Source organism: Rhinopithecus bieti, unplaced genomic scaffold (genome assembly GCF_001698545.2).
Source record: "Rhinopithecus bieti isolate Rb0 unplaced genomic scaffold, ASM169854v2 scaffold_4480, whole genome shotgun sequence".
In the NCBI taxonomy this organism is placed as follows: domain Eukaryota; kingdom Metazoa; phylum Chordata; class Mammalia; order Primates; family Cercopithecidae; genus Rhinopithecus; species Rhinopithecus bieti.
In genome coordinates, this window is record NW_016804510.1 from 151,124 (window position 1) to 170,551 (window position 19,428).

The following is a 19,428-nucleotide window of genomic DNA, read 5'->3' on the forward strand; positions in this document are numbered from 1 at the left end:
GGCTGCGATGAGCCATGATCATGCCACTGTACTCTAGCTGGAACAACAGAGCAAGACCCTGTTTCAAAAATAAAAAAAAAATAAAATAAATAAATAAATAAATAAATAAATAAATAAATATCATATAGTGATTGAATTTACCTGTGCAGAAAATACCTTTTTCTCCCAATGGGTGCTGGCATCTTCTTTCAGTATATATAGAGTGGCCACTTCGTGTGCTACCTGTTAGCAGCTTATGGTCTAATGCGGAAAGGATAGGAGGAATACAAGAAATTATAGCACATTGCATTTACAGTCTGTTTCAGTGTGCGTTATCTTATTCATTTAATTTGTACTCTCTTTTCTGTTTATTCACTTAAAAAAAAACTGTGTAAAATGGGCCAGTTACACGTATTATTGTGGGGATTAAGAAAGTGAAGATGTGAGTAAGCTCAAAGAAGAGGGTAAAAGCCCGGCCAAAACCACTGTTGGTTTTGGTTAATGTGCTTGCATAATCCTTTGAACCTGTGTCTTTCCTGAGTGTATGTGTAAAATTGTGCGTAAGTGTGTGTCGTTCTCTCTGTATCCTGTCCAACTTTGGCAAAGGGGTAGTTTTGCCAGGATTTGCTTTTGGAGCTACAAGGAGAGATCTCTGCCCACACCTTTTTCGTGAGGTCTGTCACCTCACATTTGAGAACAACATCAGTTTTTTTTGCCTTAAAGGCAGTGTTGGCTTGTGCCTAAATGTACCTTCATGACCTTAACACAAATTCACAAATCAAACTATTTTTTTCATTGCACTCATGTCTTGGGGCTCTCCACGGCAGAGTCTTAGCGGAATTGTTTTGGAATAGACACAAAGATTACTAACCTCTGTGGAAAAGTACCCTGACTTTATAGCGTTCCTACTTCAAAAACAAACTCCGTCTGGATGGCGAGTCACTGGGAGACTTGAGTGATTACGAGGGAGATTTGGTGTAAAATGGAAGTTTAGGTCAACCTTTAGCACCTAAATCTGAGGTCTGTCAAGTCTCTGTTTTTATAGATCTGACTTGAAATAAAGAGGTGTGTTCTGTTGAAGCCTTCCTGGCCCTTATTTTTGCTACTGATTTACATGGGATGTACTAGTGGGGATCATAATTGAGTTTTAACCAAGTTCTGGGAAAACTCCCAGTGGGACTGGAAAAATCTGGCTCATTTTGGAAAGCCTATATTTATGTTTTTAAATAATTTGGAAAACCTGATAAAATGCTGCAGGTGTAAGAACTTAAGAATTATAATGGATCAGGATAAACGGGGCTAGAATAAAACACTAAGTACAGTCAGGCAGTCCATGGAAACAAACGGATGGGTGTCAAGAACTAAGTTAGTGAGTTGATCAGCTCTATTTTTGTCTTTTCGGTAAGTTTCATGAAGCTTGTTCAGTAAACATGAATAACTTCAATAAGTTCATGCAGCAAATACTCATTAAGCAGCACCTACTCATTTATGGGATACTGTACTAAGGTGTGAGAATATCAATATGAATGACAACAAAAGAACACTGTCCAGGCAAGAATACAAATAATGTAACAGATAAATTAAATATTGATAGTCATAACCCCAATATAGCTGTATAAAGATGATCACAGCACATAAATTCTGGAAAAATCCAGTATCATTAATGTCTCACGTGTGTATATCAGTCAGCCCATCTTTTTATCTGAACCTGTGCGATATTTCTGAGTTTTAAAATTCCACTTCTTTTATGATCAGAGTTGAAGATTTATTTTGAAACCCATAACTTTTCTTCATTTTCTACTTTTCCCTTCTTCAGTCTGCATGTCACACCACATCTAGTTTAGTTTTCCTGATCTCTTCTTTTTAGAAACTTCAAGTGGCTTCCTGCTTTCTGCAAGTGGTCCAGCTTCATCAACTGGGATTCAAGATTCTATCTTATTAACCTTGGCAACCACGTCTTCCATGTGAGCCATTTGTTTTAAACCTAGATTCTTCTCTGTTTCTTGGCATATGTTAATATTGTTAGCAGCCTTTTGTTTCTTTTACTCCTGTTTGCTGGAATCCCCTTTTCTGTCCACTGTAGCTGTGCAATTCTTATTTCTCTCTCAGGATAATCTTCACTCTCATCTCTATTAACTGTTTCCTCTGCCATTGACCACATTGGTTATTTTATTATGAATGAAAGAAATAATAGAAATATTAATAAAAGATAGCAAACTGTTGGTACTTACTGATTACTTTTTTTTTTTTTTTGACAGAGTCTCATTCTGTTGCCCAGGCTGGAGTGTGGTGGTGCAAGCTCAGCTCACTGCAACCTCCACCTCCCGGGTTCAAGCGATTCTCCTGCCTCAGGCTCCCAAGTAGCTGAGATTACAGGCACCCACCACCACACCCAGCTAATTTTTGTATTTTTAGTAGAGACGGGGTTTCACCATGTTGGCCAGGCTGGTCTTGAACTCTTGGCCTCAAGCTATCCTCCCTCCTCGGGCTCCCAAAGTGTTGGGGTTACAGGCGTGAGTCACCATGCCCCGCAAAGTACTTAACTGATTACTTTCAAGGGAATTTACTGTTTGCACTGCTCATTTTGGTGCTAAATCATGTCTCTTCCTGTATTATTACTGAAATGTTCAATGTGAGCCCTGTTTCTTTAACAAAGGTAGCTAGCTTCTTAGAGAGCAATAATTTTCTCTTTGAATTTAAACATATTATATGCCCAATAAATACATAGTTATGAATAAATTAATTGTGTGTATGACATTTGGTGTTGCATTGGTACTTTATTTTCTAGCCTGATGGACAAGAGTGACTTTTACAGCCATCAATGCCTCTGCATCTGTAGCACAGTAAACAGGAACTCTATTGGAAATTAAATATGTCATCTTGTGCTTCGTAGTCAGATTATTAAGCTTTTAGGAAGAGATCAATTTAAAATAAATTATATGTATGTATATATATGTTAATCTGTAAATATATAGAATATAATGATTATATTTACATGGTTGTATTTAATTCCTGATGATTTAAAAGAACAGGACTATTGGCATTATCTTATCAGACAATGAAAAAAATGCATCAAAATCAGCGACAATATTTTAAATAAAAAATTTATGTCATTTCAGTAATGCTTTTTTACTTGACATGATTATGTAGAAAAACTATCCATAATCCAGTAGTAAACATTTTGTATGAAATCTTGATGTAAACTTTTATGAATACATATGATACATTATTATCTAATATTTTCAGGAAAACAGAAATTTTCTACAATATTTATGTGTTAATCTTTTATTTCATAGAACTGAAAAATGTAACCAAACACCACAGAAATTGCTAATACCACTGAACTTCTCTCAGTTCCTTTAAGAAGCCACATTCTTTCTTCATTCGGGCCTTTCCCAGGTCTTCTGCCGTTTCTTCTGTTGGAACCACTCAATCCTCTCTTTTCACCTGGCTGGTTTTTCCTATCCTAGTTTGTGTGCTTCCTTTTTACCCCCAGACCCCTTGTTGTTATACCAAACTGGCATCAGTCACTGCTCTTCCTTGTTTATTTCTTTTCTCCAGGTAGACTATAACCTCACTCAGGGTAAGTTTCTTTTCTGCCTTGTTCACGGTTGTATCCTCAACACCTTACTCAACACTTTACTCAATGCCTGACACATAGTCGGCCCTCAGAAACTATGTTGAATGAATAAATGTTACGTGAGTTTTGACTTGTGAGCATCAGTTATCATATCACTTGGTCGGTTTGTAATATTTGCCCAAAAATAGGATTTAGTGCTAAATGAATGCTGATGCCAGCAGATACCTTTGACCTTGGTTTCTGGGAAAAAAAGTCTTGTATCAGCTTGTTTGGAGAATTATTTGCAGAGTTTTCAAGAAAGGGAAGTGATAGATGCCCAAATAAATAAAGTATAGAACTTTTGACATGACTAACTTTATTCTAACTTATTGCATCAAAGACTATAGCAGTCATCTCTCAAGCAGTTTTCTGGTGGTCAGAAAATATTCTTCAACAGTGCTATCTTTTAACTGGTTAGTACTCTCCAAGGTATTTCATGTGGTTTTTTCACTGTTCATACCCTGGACTACATGTATTACCTACCAGGGTCCATCTATTATTTTAGCTCATTTGGACTGCATTGGTGATACTTCATGAAGGAGAATTCCACTTTTATTTCAGTAAACCAGGGCAGGATATTTTGGGACCTACAACAACCTGTCTTTTCTTTGCTTTTTTCTTTTCTTTTTGTCTTTTTTTTTTTTTTAACCCTAGGAGGATGGTAAACACTTAGTAGGCTGCAATTGTCTTTCTTAATGATTGCCATAATGTCTCACACTTAATATAACTTGTTCTATTTTGATGTTAAAACAGGGCATTCTTAATGTTACAACAAGACTAAAAGTACTGTTTGGTATTCTCATGATATGTTAACTCTTTTATGAAGTCATTTAAATAACAGTGTTGTATTTACTGAATAGCACCCTGGTTTGCAGGCTCAGTAAACATGGTGTCATTAGCAGGTATAAAGATGGTGGTAATACCACCAGATACCAGTACTGTTTAGGTGAAATCTGTAATAATTTGCTTTTGAAATAATCAAGTAAAACTGTTACTATGAAATGCTGTATTGCAAAAAGTTCAAAGGACTAATGGATGTGATTAATTTTAAATAATGCTATAGAGTGCTACTTTTTCCTGGGTAATACGTTGCTTCTTTCACAAACATCCTTTTCTATGCGTGTGTAGGCTTATTTCCTGTAGAGAGCAGTAAAGCATGTAAAGCATTAATCATGCTTTGACTTCTAGAACATGTAAAGCATTCGTAGATTGGGGGTCAGACAACTAATTCTTACTTTGCTTAAACCCAAAGTTCTCAAGCTTGTTTAGGTGACTGTAGTCTTGGACTTTGCGGTTCTGTCTGAGAAACTCCATGGAATAGTGTTAAATTATCATATCATACCATACAAAGATGGGGTAAATTATGTACAATAAAATGTGATTGTATTATATCTGTGTATACCTACAAAACAAAGACTAAATGCCACATGAGACAGTTTTTTTTTTTTTTTTTTTTTGAGCCGGTAGTCTCGCTCTGTCGCCCGGACTGGAGGCAGTGGCCAGATCATCAGTCACTGCAAGCTCGGCCTCCCGGGTTTACCCATTCTCCTGCCTCCAGCCTCCCGAGTTAGCTGGGACTACAGGTGCCGCCACCTCGCCCGGCTTAGTTTTTTGTATTTTAGTAGAACGGGGTTTCGCACCGTGTTAGCCAGGATGGTTCTCGATCTCCTGACCTCGTGATCCGCCCGTCTCGGCCTCCCAAAAGAAAGTGCTGGGATTACAGGCTTTGAGGCCCAGCGCCCGCCGAACAGTTTTAAGGTGAATAAGATTTTCAAGTTTCTTGTTAACACCATTTGTGTGCTGCCTTTTTTTTTTTTTTTTTTTTTTTTTGGTTAGTTCTACTAGTACACATAGAAGGGCTTTTGACACTAGAGCCAAAGTCTTTAAGAAAATATAACCAGGTATAAAGTTTAAAACTGATGGGTATTTTACCTATTACTTATCTTTTTTATGCAAAATAGAAACCACTCGTTCAATTATTCTGTTAGTGGATGGGATACCTCAGTCTATGGTATTACAGGTGATTTACAGCAACCATTTAGATGAAGGTAGCTAGCACACACTTCATTTAAACACAACATTTATTCAGCCATATAAAAATATTCAGAATTTTAGATACATGAATTCTCTGAAAAAAACACAGTATTGTTTTATTTGCTCTCTTTCATCTGTTCCCTCATGTCTTCTTGGGTAAGCAGTTTCCTTAACCCCCTTTCAATTCCAGTTTCCTCATTTGTCAAGTAGGACTACTAAATAACTAGCAGGCTTTTGGTGAAAACCAACTGGGGAAATTATGTGAGCCAGTAAGCAAAAGGCTGGTACATAATAACTACTCAAGAAATGTTAGTTCTCTTCCACCTTTACGTAGCTTGTCTTTGTCATGTAATCAAGATAGATAGTGCATCCTCATGGAACATTTAATATCTACAGATGTGTGTCTGTGCTTGCCTTTCCACCACCACCACCACCACCACCGGCAGAATCACATACAGAGTTCTTATTCTCTCTTCTGTTTCCCTGTCTCTGATTATCTTCACCCCTGTTAGGGTGTCTGTTGCTTTCTGCTCTTGTTTTTGCCCTTCATCTCTCTTTTCAAACTCCTCACCCTTTGAAATCCCATTTGTTCAGAACACTTTATTTTCTCTTCAATTTCTCTTCTCTTCCTTCTTTTACCACCTGTTTGCCTGCAAGAGCACATCCTGGCCCTTTCTCCCCTATAATTCAGCCTGAGGCGTCAATGACCCATTCCACTCCATTGGATTGCTTGATTTGCTCATCAAAATATTGCAGCTCAAAGGTTTCTTCTCAATGTATTACTCCATGCTCTCTGCAGAGGGACTGCTGTTTCACTGAAAAATCGCACACACACTCTTAAACTCTAGCTGAAAAGTGCACAGATCTTACTTAAGTCTGTAGCTCAATGAATTATTACAAAACAAATACACCTGTGTAACTATCACTCATGTCAAGAAATACAATGTTGCCAGTACTCTAGAAGCCCTTTGTGCTCCTCCTGATCTCTCTTCCTCAGTCACTCTCCTGACTGCTAAACACATTAGATAGTTCTACTTGTTTTTGAACTTTGCACGTGTATATTGTATATATTGAAAGCATACGTTGGTTTGTGTCTGGCATGTCACAATCAGCATCATGTTTGTAAAATTCATTCATGTTGTATATAGTTTGTTCATTTATATTGTAGCATAATATTCTGTTGTATGAACAGGTATTGTATTTTGTAATCGTATACCACAACTTTAAAAACTCTATTCTACTGCTGTCACAGATTTAGGTTGTTTCCAGTTTGAGAAATTCAGGAAGTAATACTGTGAGAATTGGTGTGTGTGTGTGTGTGTACACGCATTTTAAAATTAAACTTCTGGTTTTTTGACCTTCTGAATGTTTTAAGTTTCTTGGAGTCTAATCCAGATGTTTGAGGCTTTTCTATATTCTTTTTATGTTCCAGGCTATTCTCTTAAAAGATAAACTATTTATTTTTTATGTATTATGCTACTTGTACAGTATATTTTGAATTTTGGAGTGTTGCAGAATACAGAATGAAAAATTTGTAAATAAAACATATATATACAAATGCATATATTTATAGTAAACATTATATATTTAATAAACCTATTACATACCATATGATGTTCATGTATAAAAGATACATAATCATCCAAATATATAAACATACAAATTCATTTTACTGATTACTATACCCTTATTATAGAGTTATCACTATATAGAGACTGTGCCAATTTTTAATGAACTTTCCTCTGTGTAATCAGTCTACAGATATTTTTGATGTATAAAGTTATACAAACATTTATGGAATCCAAATCAAACCAACATGGTTGTGATTTATCATTAAAAAAGTACATTCAATAGTTCTTATTTCTCATGACTTGTGCATTTTTTGATCTGTGCCTATGGATCTAGAGCTATGATATCTGATTCTTTTTTCAGCCTAAATAAGGAGAAAATTAGTGCCTTGATTCCCTGGATGCCTTGATTTGGTTTGTTATTATGTTGTTGAGACAACTTTAGCATTTTTTCTAGCTATTAGTTTCCTGAGCCTATTTAATATCAAGAGATCCAGACTTTTCTTGAAGACAAAAGCAATATGTAGAAATTTCCAAGTGTGTCAACATCCATCTATCCATCCATCCAATAAGAATAAGTGCCTGCTCTGTCATAGGCCTGTCACTGTGAGGAAGGGCATAATAGTATCACTTGACTTTTAAAAAACTTGCATGTCCCTTGTGCCAATAATCCCTTATACTTTATTCCTCTGCAATAGTCACCATCAGAGTCTGCCAGTGCTAATGATGGAAATGAGCCTCAGGTGTGTTGCACCTGGAAAAAGCTTGAGATCACTGATGAGATGTATATACATATATATATATATATATATATATATTATTATATATCCATATTTTGGTTACTATCCCATAGATGAATGGATATCTATTATTTTGAATTAACAATAATAATATGACTCATAATATATTTTCTGGTTTGAAGGGTTTCACAGTCCAGACCGGTAGCCTAAAACATAAACACATAATTTCGTGTGAAGTGGCAAGTACCTCAAGAGAAGATATGCATAAGGTGCCACGTGACGGTGGAGAAGATTAAGTTTTGCTTATGAAAATTGTAGAGGGCTTTGTAGAAGTGAATCCATTTTAGAGATATGTAGTTTGTTAATGTTGGTGATGTGTTAGGCATTATGAGGCAGATTCAAAAGATAGGAAAATCTGGTAGTCTGTGAAAATATTGGGAAGATTGTATATTCATTTACTTGACATAACTATAGAGGCAGACAAATACGTCTGATAGCAGCCTTTGTAACATGGCATCTTGTAGACTGTGTTCTCTTGTAAGTTTCTTAAAATGTTATCACTTTTTGCATTGGTTAACTGTTGTTAAAGTGTTTATGAGAAATGCATTGGGAAATGCAGTGGTCTTTAGATTCCTTCAAACCCAACTTGTTCATGTGCTAGGTCTGTGTCTAGGCAAGTGACTTAACTTCTCCATGTCTTAGCTGCATTATCTGTAATCTGTGAATGATAATAGTACTTAAAGAATTGTTCATCCAAATTAAAATCAAAGGAGATAATGCTCTCTTGGCACAGTTCCTGGCTCATATAATAAGAATACGAAATATTTTTGTTATTAGCTAAAAATTCAGGTTAGAATATGTATCAACATTGAAGATCATAGGCCTTAAAAAAATCTACCTCTGACTTTTGGTTTCTTTCAACATCCAATTAAACTCTGACATAATTATTTGTAAAATACCTGAATCTGGAATTATATATGTGTATGTATGTGTGTGTGTGTGTGTGTGTGTGTGTGTGTGTATTCCCTTACTCTGTTATGACAGGTATCCACAACAAGATTGATGGAGAAATTAATAATTGGGGTGCAGATGGTGAAAATCTTTTCTAAAGGTGTGTGTGTGTGTCTGTGTATGCTTAGATAGATTCTTAAGTTTATATTGAATTTGAAAGTGAAGATTGACTAGATTGCCTATACAACATACTTAACAAGTGAGCTAATTTCTGCCTGAATTCTGTAGTACTACTCATGTATATCACGTCATGATTCTTCCTCTCATATGTGAATGTGTAAAATAGAGGCTGTGTGGGATGGGTCCAGAAGGAACTCGTGGTCATCCTCTCAGGCTTGAATCTCACCAGTCTATCTGGCTTTGTGTTTACAATTAATTTAAGATTAATCACCTGTTTCAGATTTACTTTGACATCTGCCTAACCTATTTTTTATTTTATTTCTTCTTTCTGATCTTTTGTTTTAATCTTTGGGGGTAAGATAATGCAATAATGATAAAACAAAATTCAAAAGCCCATGAAGCTATGGGATCTGCTTGGGATTTTCAAGGGTAAGATAGGGTCTGTACTAGACATGTGTTTACTGATTGTGACCCCAGGCATTGGTTTTCTGTCCTTCATTGTTAGGACAGGTGGATCTGGGGACACAGACTGGAGTGGGGAAGAAAGGATTTATTAATAACCAGGGAGGAGCATGTGGGTTAGATCTGAATTATCTGCAAGCATTTGAGAACTACTGATTGTAACTATATGAACTGAAGATGCCTCAGTGCAATCCTGGGTCTTTCCACGTTCCATATTTAATTAAAAGCCTTTGCCGTATCTTGGTTCCTGACTCAATTTTAATCAGATAAAATTTAAGTTATTATAAAATAACGACAAATTTAGCATAGAAGATTTTAAATTGATCACAGTAGCTGGACAGCATTGGCAGCAACAGTTGTAAAAATAGAGCTTCTTTATGCCGTGATATCTGTATAATCGATTTAGCTCAAAGACAACATTGAGTTTATATCCACATATATGTTTATGAATGTATAATTTTGACACCTGGGATTTTATTGTATATAGATGTTTTATCCGTTCCCTTTTTAAAATCCAATGTTCTATCTGTAATGCTCTTCCACTACACATTCTTTCAAAAAAATTCTGATTCTAAATCTTTAATCATGATACACCTTGATCTTCTTTTAATATAGATAGCTCTTCTCGAGGAAAAAACCAAAAAAAAAAAAAAAACAAATTCTTCAAAATAGCCCACTTCATAACAAAACATCTTAGTCTTTTGCCAAATTAATGAAGGAATACTGTTTTTTTTTTTTTCCTTAACTATGCATGCTTTAAAATCTTGGTTAAATTTCTTCCTTGAACATTATTGTCTTAGAGTGGCCTTTCCCACTATGTTCAGCAGAACATTAGTTCTGTTGGCTAAATGGCACTATGTGACATAAAGTCAAATGAGACTGGGAAATTTCAGTCCAAATTGAACAGATGTCACCCTCTCCAATCCCTAGGACTTCTTAGAGCTGTAATCGCTAATGTACATTGTGGATCTCTGGGAGGGATATGTATTATACAGTTTCCATTAAACTTAATTTGACCAAGGAATCTCCTTTTATTTTCTTTTTTTGAAGCTAATATTATGGGAAGAGTGTAGAGATAAGTCTTGGGTTTCTTGTCGTCTATCGTTAAACAGTTACCATATTAAAATCCTAGGCAGAGCTTAGCTAAACTTGTGGTGAGCATGGCAGAATGTTCTGAAATACCATAATGTTTCTTCAAAAATGTTCTTATAGTTGAAGCTTTCTAAACCTGTTACTTATCCAACTCCAAATTATGAACGGATTCTATGTTTGCTTTTTTTTACCCATACATAAAGCTTTTCATATCCTAGAAGTCAGGAAAAAGTGATTTAATCTTACCATGAGAAGTTGCTTTCAGATATATATATATATTTTTTTTAAGATCAGTTTTCTTTGGAAAATTTCTCCGTACTTAACAAAAGAGAGAAAATGACTCCTGTGTGTGTGTGTGTGTGTGTGTGTGTGTGTGTTTGTAATTTGTTTTGTCAGAGGGAAAATGATGCTAATTAGGTTAAAATAAGTATTTGGCACTAAATAGGGTGGTATCTAAACCAAATTTTGTATTTTGTACCAAATTTCTAAATCGTTTTTGTTACCTGAATGGATTAACTGGTTCATTGTAATGTTTGTGTTATCTGTTGGATACATCTATGGTTGTCCTTAGTCCATTGGTCCTCAGATGGGTGCAGGCCATTTAAACTGCTCCCTGTGGTACAGTAGGGGTGAGCATAGTGCTTTGTGAGTTATTTCCTAGTTTCATGAGGAAGAACTATTGCATATGGAGGCACAAACTTACTTCCCTTCATTTTAGAGATACACACACATGCATATGCACACATACAGAGTACATTACAGGTATAAGTTCTCAGTATGTCTTCACAACATCGTTTTTAATCTTATATTAGATTTGGCACTTTTAATACTAGTAGTAGTATTAAAATACTGAATATACTTTGCTGAATATACTTGGCTTACTGGTGCTGTGAAGACAACAAGCATTCTAATTGCAGTATGTTTTCTTTATGGTAAGTGTCTATTAGATTCACTACACTGTGTATGTATGTCAGTTTACCAAATGGATTTGCAGTGATTGACACAGATTTCTTAAGGGAGAACTAAGAAAGCTGTTAGTTATATTGGTGGATTGAGTTAATAATTGAGATTTTCTTTTCTATTGATTAACAGGTTGGAAAACAGAGAAAAGGAACATTAATACATTAAAAAATTAAACTACCTTTACTATTCAGTGATAGTTTTCAGCAAATGCTGGGAACATAGTCAAAGGCATTCCTACAAAGCACAGCACTCATTATTTTTGTTATGAGTGAAAATCTAATTTACATACAATAAAATGTCAATTCACATCATAACCATCAAGATAAATAGAAACATTTATACTCTTCGATGAGCTACTCTTTTTCAACTTAAGTGCTGTGCTTGGCTCTTTGCCCAGAGACCAGTTGAAATATTCTAAGTTTAACAGAGAAGTAGGGATGAAGTTGAAATTGACTTGTGTGCAAATGTAAAGTCAGATTGGCCTGTGTGAATCAACAGTTGTCATTGCAGATATTTTAATTGTGTGTGTGTGTGTGTGTGTTTGAGAGGAAAACAAAAGGAAAAACTACTTTTCTTTAGGGAAACAAATGGTAACATTTCTCAATTTGCACAGTGAAATTGTGGTCTTATTCAAATCAGGGATTTTAATATGTTTGCCTCTCACCAGTTATGAAAGGAAAAATAATCATTTCCCCTTGCCATTTGAGACTCCATGATGTATTCTTGCTCTGTTTTAGTTTCCCTAGTTAGTGAAATAGGTGCATTCTTTTTTTTTTTTTTTTTTTCCAGTTATATCCTACAGTGTCATTGGGACTATAGCCTAAAGGCTTTGAAAAAATAGTTTTGTAATTTTCTTATAAAAGTACAGTAGTTAATGAATTTCTTTCTCTAACATGTATTTGGATACAGGAAGATTCATTTAGGCAAATAGAACATTATTACTTACTTACCACACTATCTCCTTTTACCTAGACAAGTGCATTTGAAATGAGATATTTAAAATCTAGAGAACATAGCGAGATGAAATAAAAGCCTAATAAAATGTGTTTGGGCTAGCATCAAAACCTTTGAAATAGGATATCTAAATAGTGTGCATTTTATCTCAGAGGGCTTTCGGTTAGTTCTAGTGTCCAGATGACTATTAATGGGCTTTTGTGCTCTGAAGCATATGCTAATAGAAGTGATCATCTTGGATTAGTTTGATGTGAATTTAATAAGAGATTTATTTGGTGGAAGTTGTTTGAAGGTGATGACATTTAAAACTCAACAAGATTTAAGAAGTTCAAAAATACTTTAAAAAATTTTGGGAACAGTCAATTCAGAGAGAGCAAATTAAATAGAAATGGATAGGAAAGAACAGGATCTGACATTGAGCTTACGAAGTTTGAAGCAGTTTGCAGAAAAAGCGATCTACCATTGAAGTATTGCCCTGGAATTTGAAGAAACAGAAAACATCTAAACTTCTTCAGTGATTCTTGGGTTTGTGAATTGGATAAACAATGTTCTCTTGCATTTTATAGTTCACTTAAGCAATCTGATTTTGATCTGTATATATGGAGTAGACAGGATTCAAGTGTTTTTTTTTTTTTTCCCTAAACCAATGAGCAAACACATATGTTCTTTCAAAACTGAACTGTATATGTTGTTCATATGGAAGCTATCTAGTTTGCTCTAGGCCCAAGATTTGACCCTCCTTTTATTTTGCTATCACTTGCTTAATTCTTTAAATTCTTTGTGGGGCCTTTTGATCAAACGAAACATTTTTTTTCTTTCTTTTATGTTTTTTATTTTTTTTAATAAAAGCTACATGAAATGTGTAATTAATAACTCAGTACTCTTATGCTGGTGATACAAGCAAGCATGGAAGAGAACATATTTATTAAGGCAAAGACCATGATGACTTTTCTTTTTGTGTTAAGCTTTGGTTTTAAATAGTTGAGAAGTTTTATAAGCTGGAAAAACAAAAAGAACATGTCATCTGGCATTATATATTATGAAAATAAGAACTGCTACTTATAATTAAAAATTATATGCAACAAGATTTGAAACTGAGGTCCAATTACAGGATCTTGCCCTCCTGCTTTTTCAGAGTCTTGTTCAGAATGTAATGTGTGTGTGTGTACATATATATGCCCACACATATATGTATATGAAATGATATTTGGAAAGATACTCAAAAGTGTCAGTTTTCCTTGAGAATAGGAGTTCCTTATAGTCATTTTCTTTTTAAACATATCTCTCTTTCTTAAATTAATGACAATTAATAAAATTAAAGTCATCTTGCTTAGTGTGTTTGGCACATAACTGAGGTTGGATATATTTACTGAATGAATGAATAGTGGGGGAAGTGAGAAACTGAGGCAAAGATAGGCTTCAGTGGTATTTAGACCACCCTTAGTAGTTGGTGGTTTACTCTTCTATAGTCTTTCAATGCAATTGGGCAAACTTTACTCTTCTATGGTCTTCCAGTGCAATTGGGCAAACTTTTTAAAGGTAAAACTGAAGTGCCATTAACCGGAACCACTGTAGAGTCACAGAGGTGGGGGAGTTTTAGAAATAATTTATTCAAATTCCTTTATTGTACAGGTAAAAAGAGAGTCTCAGAGAAGCGAAAGGACTTGCCCTTGATCACATGAGCAGGTGATTTAAATCAGGTGTAGAGACTGGATGTGCAATTTCCATACCATTTTTACTCAGGTTTTAATTCTTTACTTTGCTTAGGGTCAAGATACTACAAAGAATATAGAATTTGTAGAATTTACACCTCTTACCTTCAAAGAGTTTCTCATCTAATGGAAATAAATTTTAGTTCATCTGCATTGAGCTGATGTGTGATCTAAGATCTGTTTTTAAATTACTGTGATAGTTGATTTCTTTAGTTGAATAATTTATTTGATTATCTATTGCAAGGTTAGTTGGAGTAAGAATATATCATTAAATGTATGCATGTATATATTTATATGTAATATATGTAATATAACTAAATCACTAGTGGTTAATTTACAGTATCTAGGTAATGATAGAAAACTCAAATCCCTTTTACTGTGGAGGTGCCCTCTTGAGAACATCAGTCAGTCTTCTACGGGAGACGATTTTTTTTTCTTATGTATTTAAGCATTTTAAATAGTGAGATAAAATAGTTATCAGAATTATTTTAAGCTCTAATGCTGATTATTTCTGCACCATAAATCTGCCTAAATTTTATGGTAACAGAAATAATGCACTCCTATTTTATAAAAGTAAACACATTTTCTAAGAAAGCAAAAAAAATTTAGATTTGTTTTATTTAGAAGGAAATATGGTTAAGAGTAGAAATTTATAATTTTTGCAGATGGAATGTCTTATATCGCAGCAATGAAAATTAATACAAATAGAGTATTTTGGAAAGCTACATATTTTTAACCTGCCTAAATATCTTGGCACATAATATACATTCTCATTATATGGGCTGTTCAGGTGGAGAATAATGTAAATGTAGGCCTGCTCCCTACTACTTAGCCCCAGAGGTCCATTTTTAATCTCACAATTAAATAGAGGACTTAAAATTGCAATTTTGAGCTTTGCAGTTCTCCTTTAAATTCTTTACCTCCTCTTTCTCAACTTCACTTTTAGCCCATTATCTAAAATGGCAATTCATAGTGGACTTATTCTAATGGGCATTTTGAACTTTTCTAGGGGTAGGGGTAGTCTGCATCAAGGATACTGCTATGTAGTAGGGTGATAAAGATTAAAATAGAGTTGCCAAAACTAATGACTGCGTTCATTGTTGTGATTACGTATTTTAATTGCTTTAAGATTTTCCCTTTAAAAGCATTTGCTGGTGTTTACAAATTAAGATCTTTTACCCCCACCTCATTGTAGGTAAGTATTATGGTTATTAGGGTTGATGGGGTTTTAAAGGTTAAATAATTTCACCAACATCACAGTCCATTATGAAGATGACTTATGTCCTGTAACCTTTTATATCATGTTCCTCCTTCTCTTGTTGCTTTATTAAAACCCAGGGGAGGGAGAGGATCTTGTTCAAGATCTGCTCATGCTTTTATATCTTTCAGGCAGCCTATGATGCTGGCATATTAATATATTTTAGGTGTGATACATGAAAATGTGTTTACATCATTTAGGAAGGAAAATTTTTTTTTTTGCTTTGTTTTGCAGATGTACAGATCAGCTCTCAAAATGTCTTCTGTGTCTTCCGAGCGTCTTCTAAGACAATTGCATTAGCCTCCTGCTAGTTGACTAATAGAATTAATAATTGTAAAAAGCACTCTAAAGCCACATGCCTTATGAAGTCAATGCTGGGTATGATTTTACAAGTATGTGATCTATTTTTTCAAGTGAAAATGTTAACTGGAAAAGTTCTTGGCACACAGTAAAACATCGTGCAATCTGTTATTTGTCTTAGAGATAATAACTTGAGGGTGGCTATAGTCTTATGGTATCTAACTTATGACTTGCTAGGGGAGTTTCTTCCACTTAGAAGTATGACAGATGTGCTTATATTTACATAATCTGTCACTCTGAAAAATTATGATGATATCATTCCAGTAAAATTATTTTTTCTATAGCTACTTCAAAGTATAGTCAACTAAATTAAGCACTTTAAAAAAAAAAAAAAAAAAAAAAAAAGCAACTAAAGAACATGCCCCTGCCCCCACAACACAAAATAAAACCCAAACGACCTTTCAGATGTTTCTTTGAAGTTTTAGCAGTTTAACAGTCTTTGCAATGTGTATTATTAAGGACTCTATTCAGCATAAGGAATCGTGAGTCATAAGTGTTCTAAGTATCTGTTCTTGGGTAGAAGAAGGAACTTAAATTTTAGAAAGATGATAATTTAATTAAGTCATATTTTCTCCCAGCCACTAAAGATGCTGGTTGAGTAGTCTTTAAACTATGACCCATTATATATCTTCAATGTAAAATAAATCAACTAGATCTAAAGCTTCTTCTAGTTTTGAAAATAAGTTAATTTTAAAATACTAATGTATTTGGATCTATTCACTTTTAAGTATTTTTTCTTGGTTCCCTTGCTATTTAAAATGTTGCCATTTTCCTAATCACTCACCCTGGCGTTAACATATGGGCATAAACCATTTTCTCTTCATTTTGACAGAAAGATAATCTTAATGAATTAGATTATTTCTTCCTCATGTCTTCGTGAGTCCTGTCTTTTGATATAGGATTTTTAATTTTTTTGTGTGTAACCTTATTCATTTCATGTAGGTGATTCAGTGTTAGATTCTAGTCATCTTAAGAAGAAATGGTTAAAATACAAATGATACAGTTATTCAGTAAGGGAAGATTATATTGTAATAGTTAGTGAAGACATTATGTGTAATGGAAAAAATTAACAATCAGGAAATTCTGGAGGGAGTGGTAAGAGAAGTTGTATCAAGCCTTCACAATTTTATGTGTAGGAATGTCTGATTACAACCTAAAATATGCTTTTCTGTAGACCAAGTTAAAACCGTGCATAGTTTCCTTAAACTTATATTTTAAATGATAACTAATTTTTTCAGCTTGCTCATTTAGTCTTTTTCCTCCCGTTTTCCCTTTATTGACTACTAGTAAAATTGCCCTTCGGTTTTCTGTGTATTTTCACACATTCTCAGGGCTTCTTTAGTCACTTCTGACAAAAGAATACAGGACTCCTAAAAGGTTGACATAGCACATAAGACATTGAAATGCAAACATTAAAAAAAAATAGTTGACCAGTGTTTCCTTTTTTAACAGTGGTCATCAGGCTTCGTTAATTTTAGGGCCTAATAGAATAACACCAAGATGAGAAGCTCATAGTCCTCTTCCTCCCTCCAGAAGTCGGGCACATTTACATTGCCTCAACACAACCACTTTTACTTGAAACTTCACTCTTTCGTCCTGTATATGTGTATTTTGTTCCAAGAGGAAGCTTCTGTAGATATTTGGCAAATAACATTATTGATGTGTAAGAAGGACAGTGTACTTTCTTTCTTCTTTTTTTTTTTTTGCTTGTTTTTGTTTTGTTTTAGATGGAGTTTCACCCTTGTCGCCCAGCCTGGAGTGCAATGGCACGATCTTGGCTCACTGCAACCTCTGTCTCCTGGGTTCTAGCAGTTCTCCTGCCTCAGCCTCCCGAGTAGCTGGGATTACAGGCGTGCACCACCACACCTGGCTAATTTTTGTATTTTTTATAGAGACAGGATTTCGCCATGTTGGCCAGCTGGTCTCGAACTCCTGACCTCAGGTGACCCACCCACTGTGACCTCCCAAAGTGCTGGGATTACAGGCGTGAGCCTCTGCGCTTGGCCCAGTGTACTTTCTTAAGTACCATTATCCTATTTTTGACATTCACTGTGGCACATTTTTACTTTGTAAATGATTCCTTATACTCTAGTGCACTATCGTTGTTCAGTGATTCATATAAAAATTTTGCATGACCAGCTTTTCAGAAGCAAAGGTACACCTGCGTATCCAAAGCCAGTGTGGTACTTCAGTACTTGAAGAAATTATAGATGAAAATGACTAAACTATGTTATTTGGATTTTCTCAGCACATTTTGGATAATCGTGGTAAACTAACTGTTAGTCCTTATGGCGAAGTCAGCTAACAAAGAAGTCTTATTTAATCAGAATGTCACAGGTGGAATTTTCCAGGAGACATTTGGGGTGATGACTTACACAGCACTCGACAGCTTTTTAAGCTGAGTGATTAAGTAACAGCAGCCATGGAACCCAGTCTTCGACCAGCCTTTGTTAATGTATTCTTTAATTGACACTACGTAAATTATTTCTTAGTTTATTTTATATTCTTAGAGTTCTGACTCATTCTACTCCAGCAGAAGAATTTGTTCCAGTATTCTTCTTTTGACCCCAGTCACTGACGTCACTAACTTAACTTGAGAGACATGGTTGAGCTAATGTGTAAAGGTGAACCATAGGAAACTACTAATATTTTACTGTTTTGAGTGACACAAGGACAATATCATATGGTTCAGCTTAATATTCTTTCTTAGTCAGTTGCCAGTGCACTCCCGGTGGTGGAACAGGTACTGTTTTCACCAGGCTGCGTATGGACACCCAGAGCTTATTGGGTTCCCCAACATGCTGGACAGAGTCCTAGGAAAACCTGTTCCAACCACTGTGATGTGTACCAGGTCTTTCTTCTGACTTTCAGGCAAGCTCCAAATGTGGATTAAAGAAATTTGTTGGTAGGTCAGAGCTGGAACGTTTGTCATCCTCCACTTCCTGAAAGTGATGAGGCAGTTTTCACTCTGTTTATAACATAGCTGTTTTCTGTCTTTTTGACAATGAAGATATTTTGTTTGAAACTATATTTACATCCCAGTTGCATAGGGTAACAATATCGAATTCCAATTTATGTTATTCATGTATACATATATGTACCATATAAATAAACACGTGATGTATTCCATAAACATAAACACACACATGTATTTTATAAACACAACATGTACCTGTTATATATAATATAGACCATATATAAATATATAAGCATGTATATATATATTGTTAGCTACAATTTAAGGAAGAAATTGGGCAAAAATATATTTTCAGGAAAGAATAAGTAATAGGAAGGGTAAACCTAGTAATAAAAATCCTTCATTATTCATAAAGCAACCTTAAAATAATAAATGAGCCACTCTTGGTTACAAAAGTAATTCTAAGTGTAAATTGTTTGTTTTAGTCTCAACTTTTGCTATTTTAGAACTGATTTTTTTCCTAGAGGAAGCATTTGATTATGGCCCTTAAAAAACTTGCGTAAGTGGCCGGGCGCGGTGGCTCAAGCCTGTAATCCCAGCACTTTGGGAGGCCGAGACGGGCGGATCACGAGGTCAGGA

General features: G+C 34.9%; 1 protein-coding gene across 4 annotated transcripts in view; it reads left to right on the forward strand.

Annotated features, from left to right (window-relative positions):
* Positions 1-19,428, forward strand: part of TRPS1 (transcriptional repressor GATA binding 1) — a 262,329-nt gene that overhangs the window by 29,846 nt on the left and 213,055 nt on the right. For 2 of the 4 annotated variants that reach the window (XM_017868850.1, XM_017868849.1), the window contains exon 2: positions 15,747-15,904. In XM_017868850.1, coding sequence (XP_017724339.1) covers positions 15,868-15,904 — 37 coding nt within the window. In that variant the 5' untranslated portion in view covers positions 15,747-15,867. Of the gene's footprint in view, positions 1-1,846; positions 1,944-15,746; positions 15,905-19,428 lie in introns of those variants that run through there. The other 2 variants (XM_017868848.1, XM_017868851.1) reach the window with 2 other exon arrangements.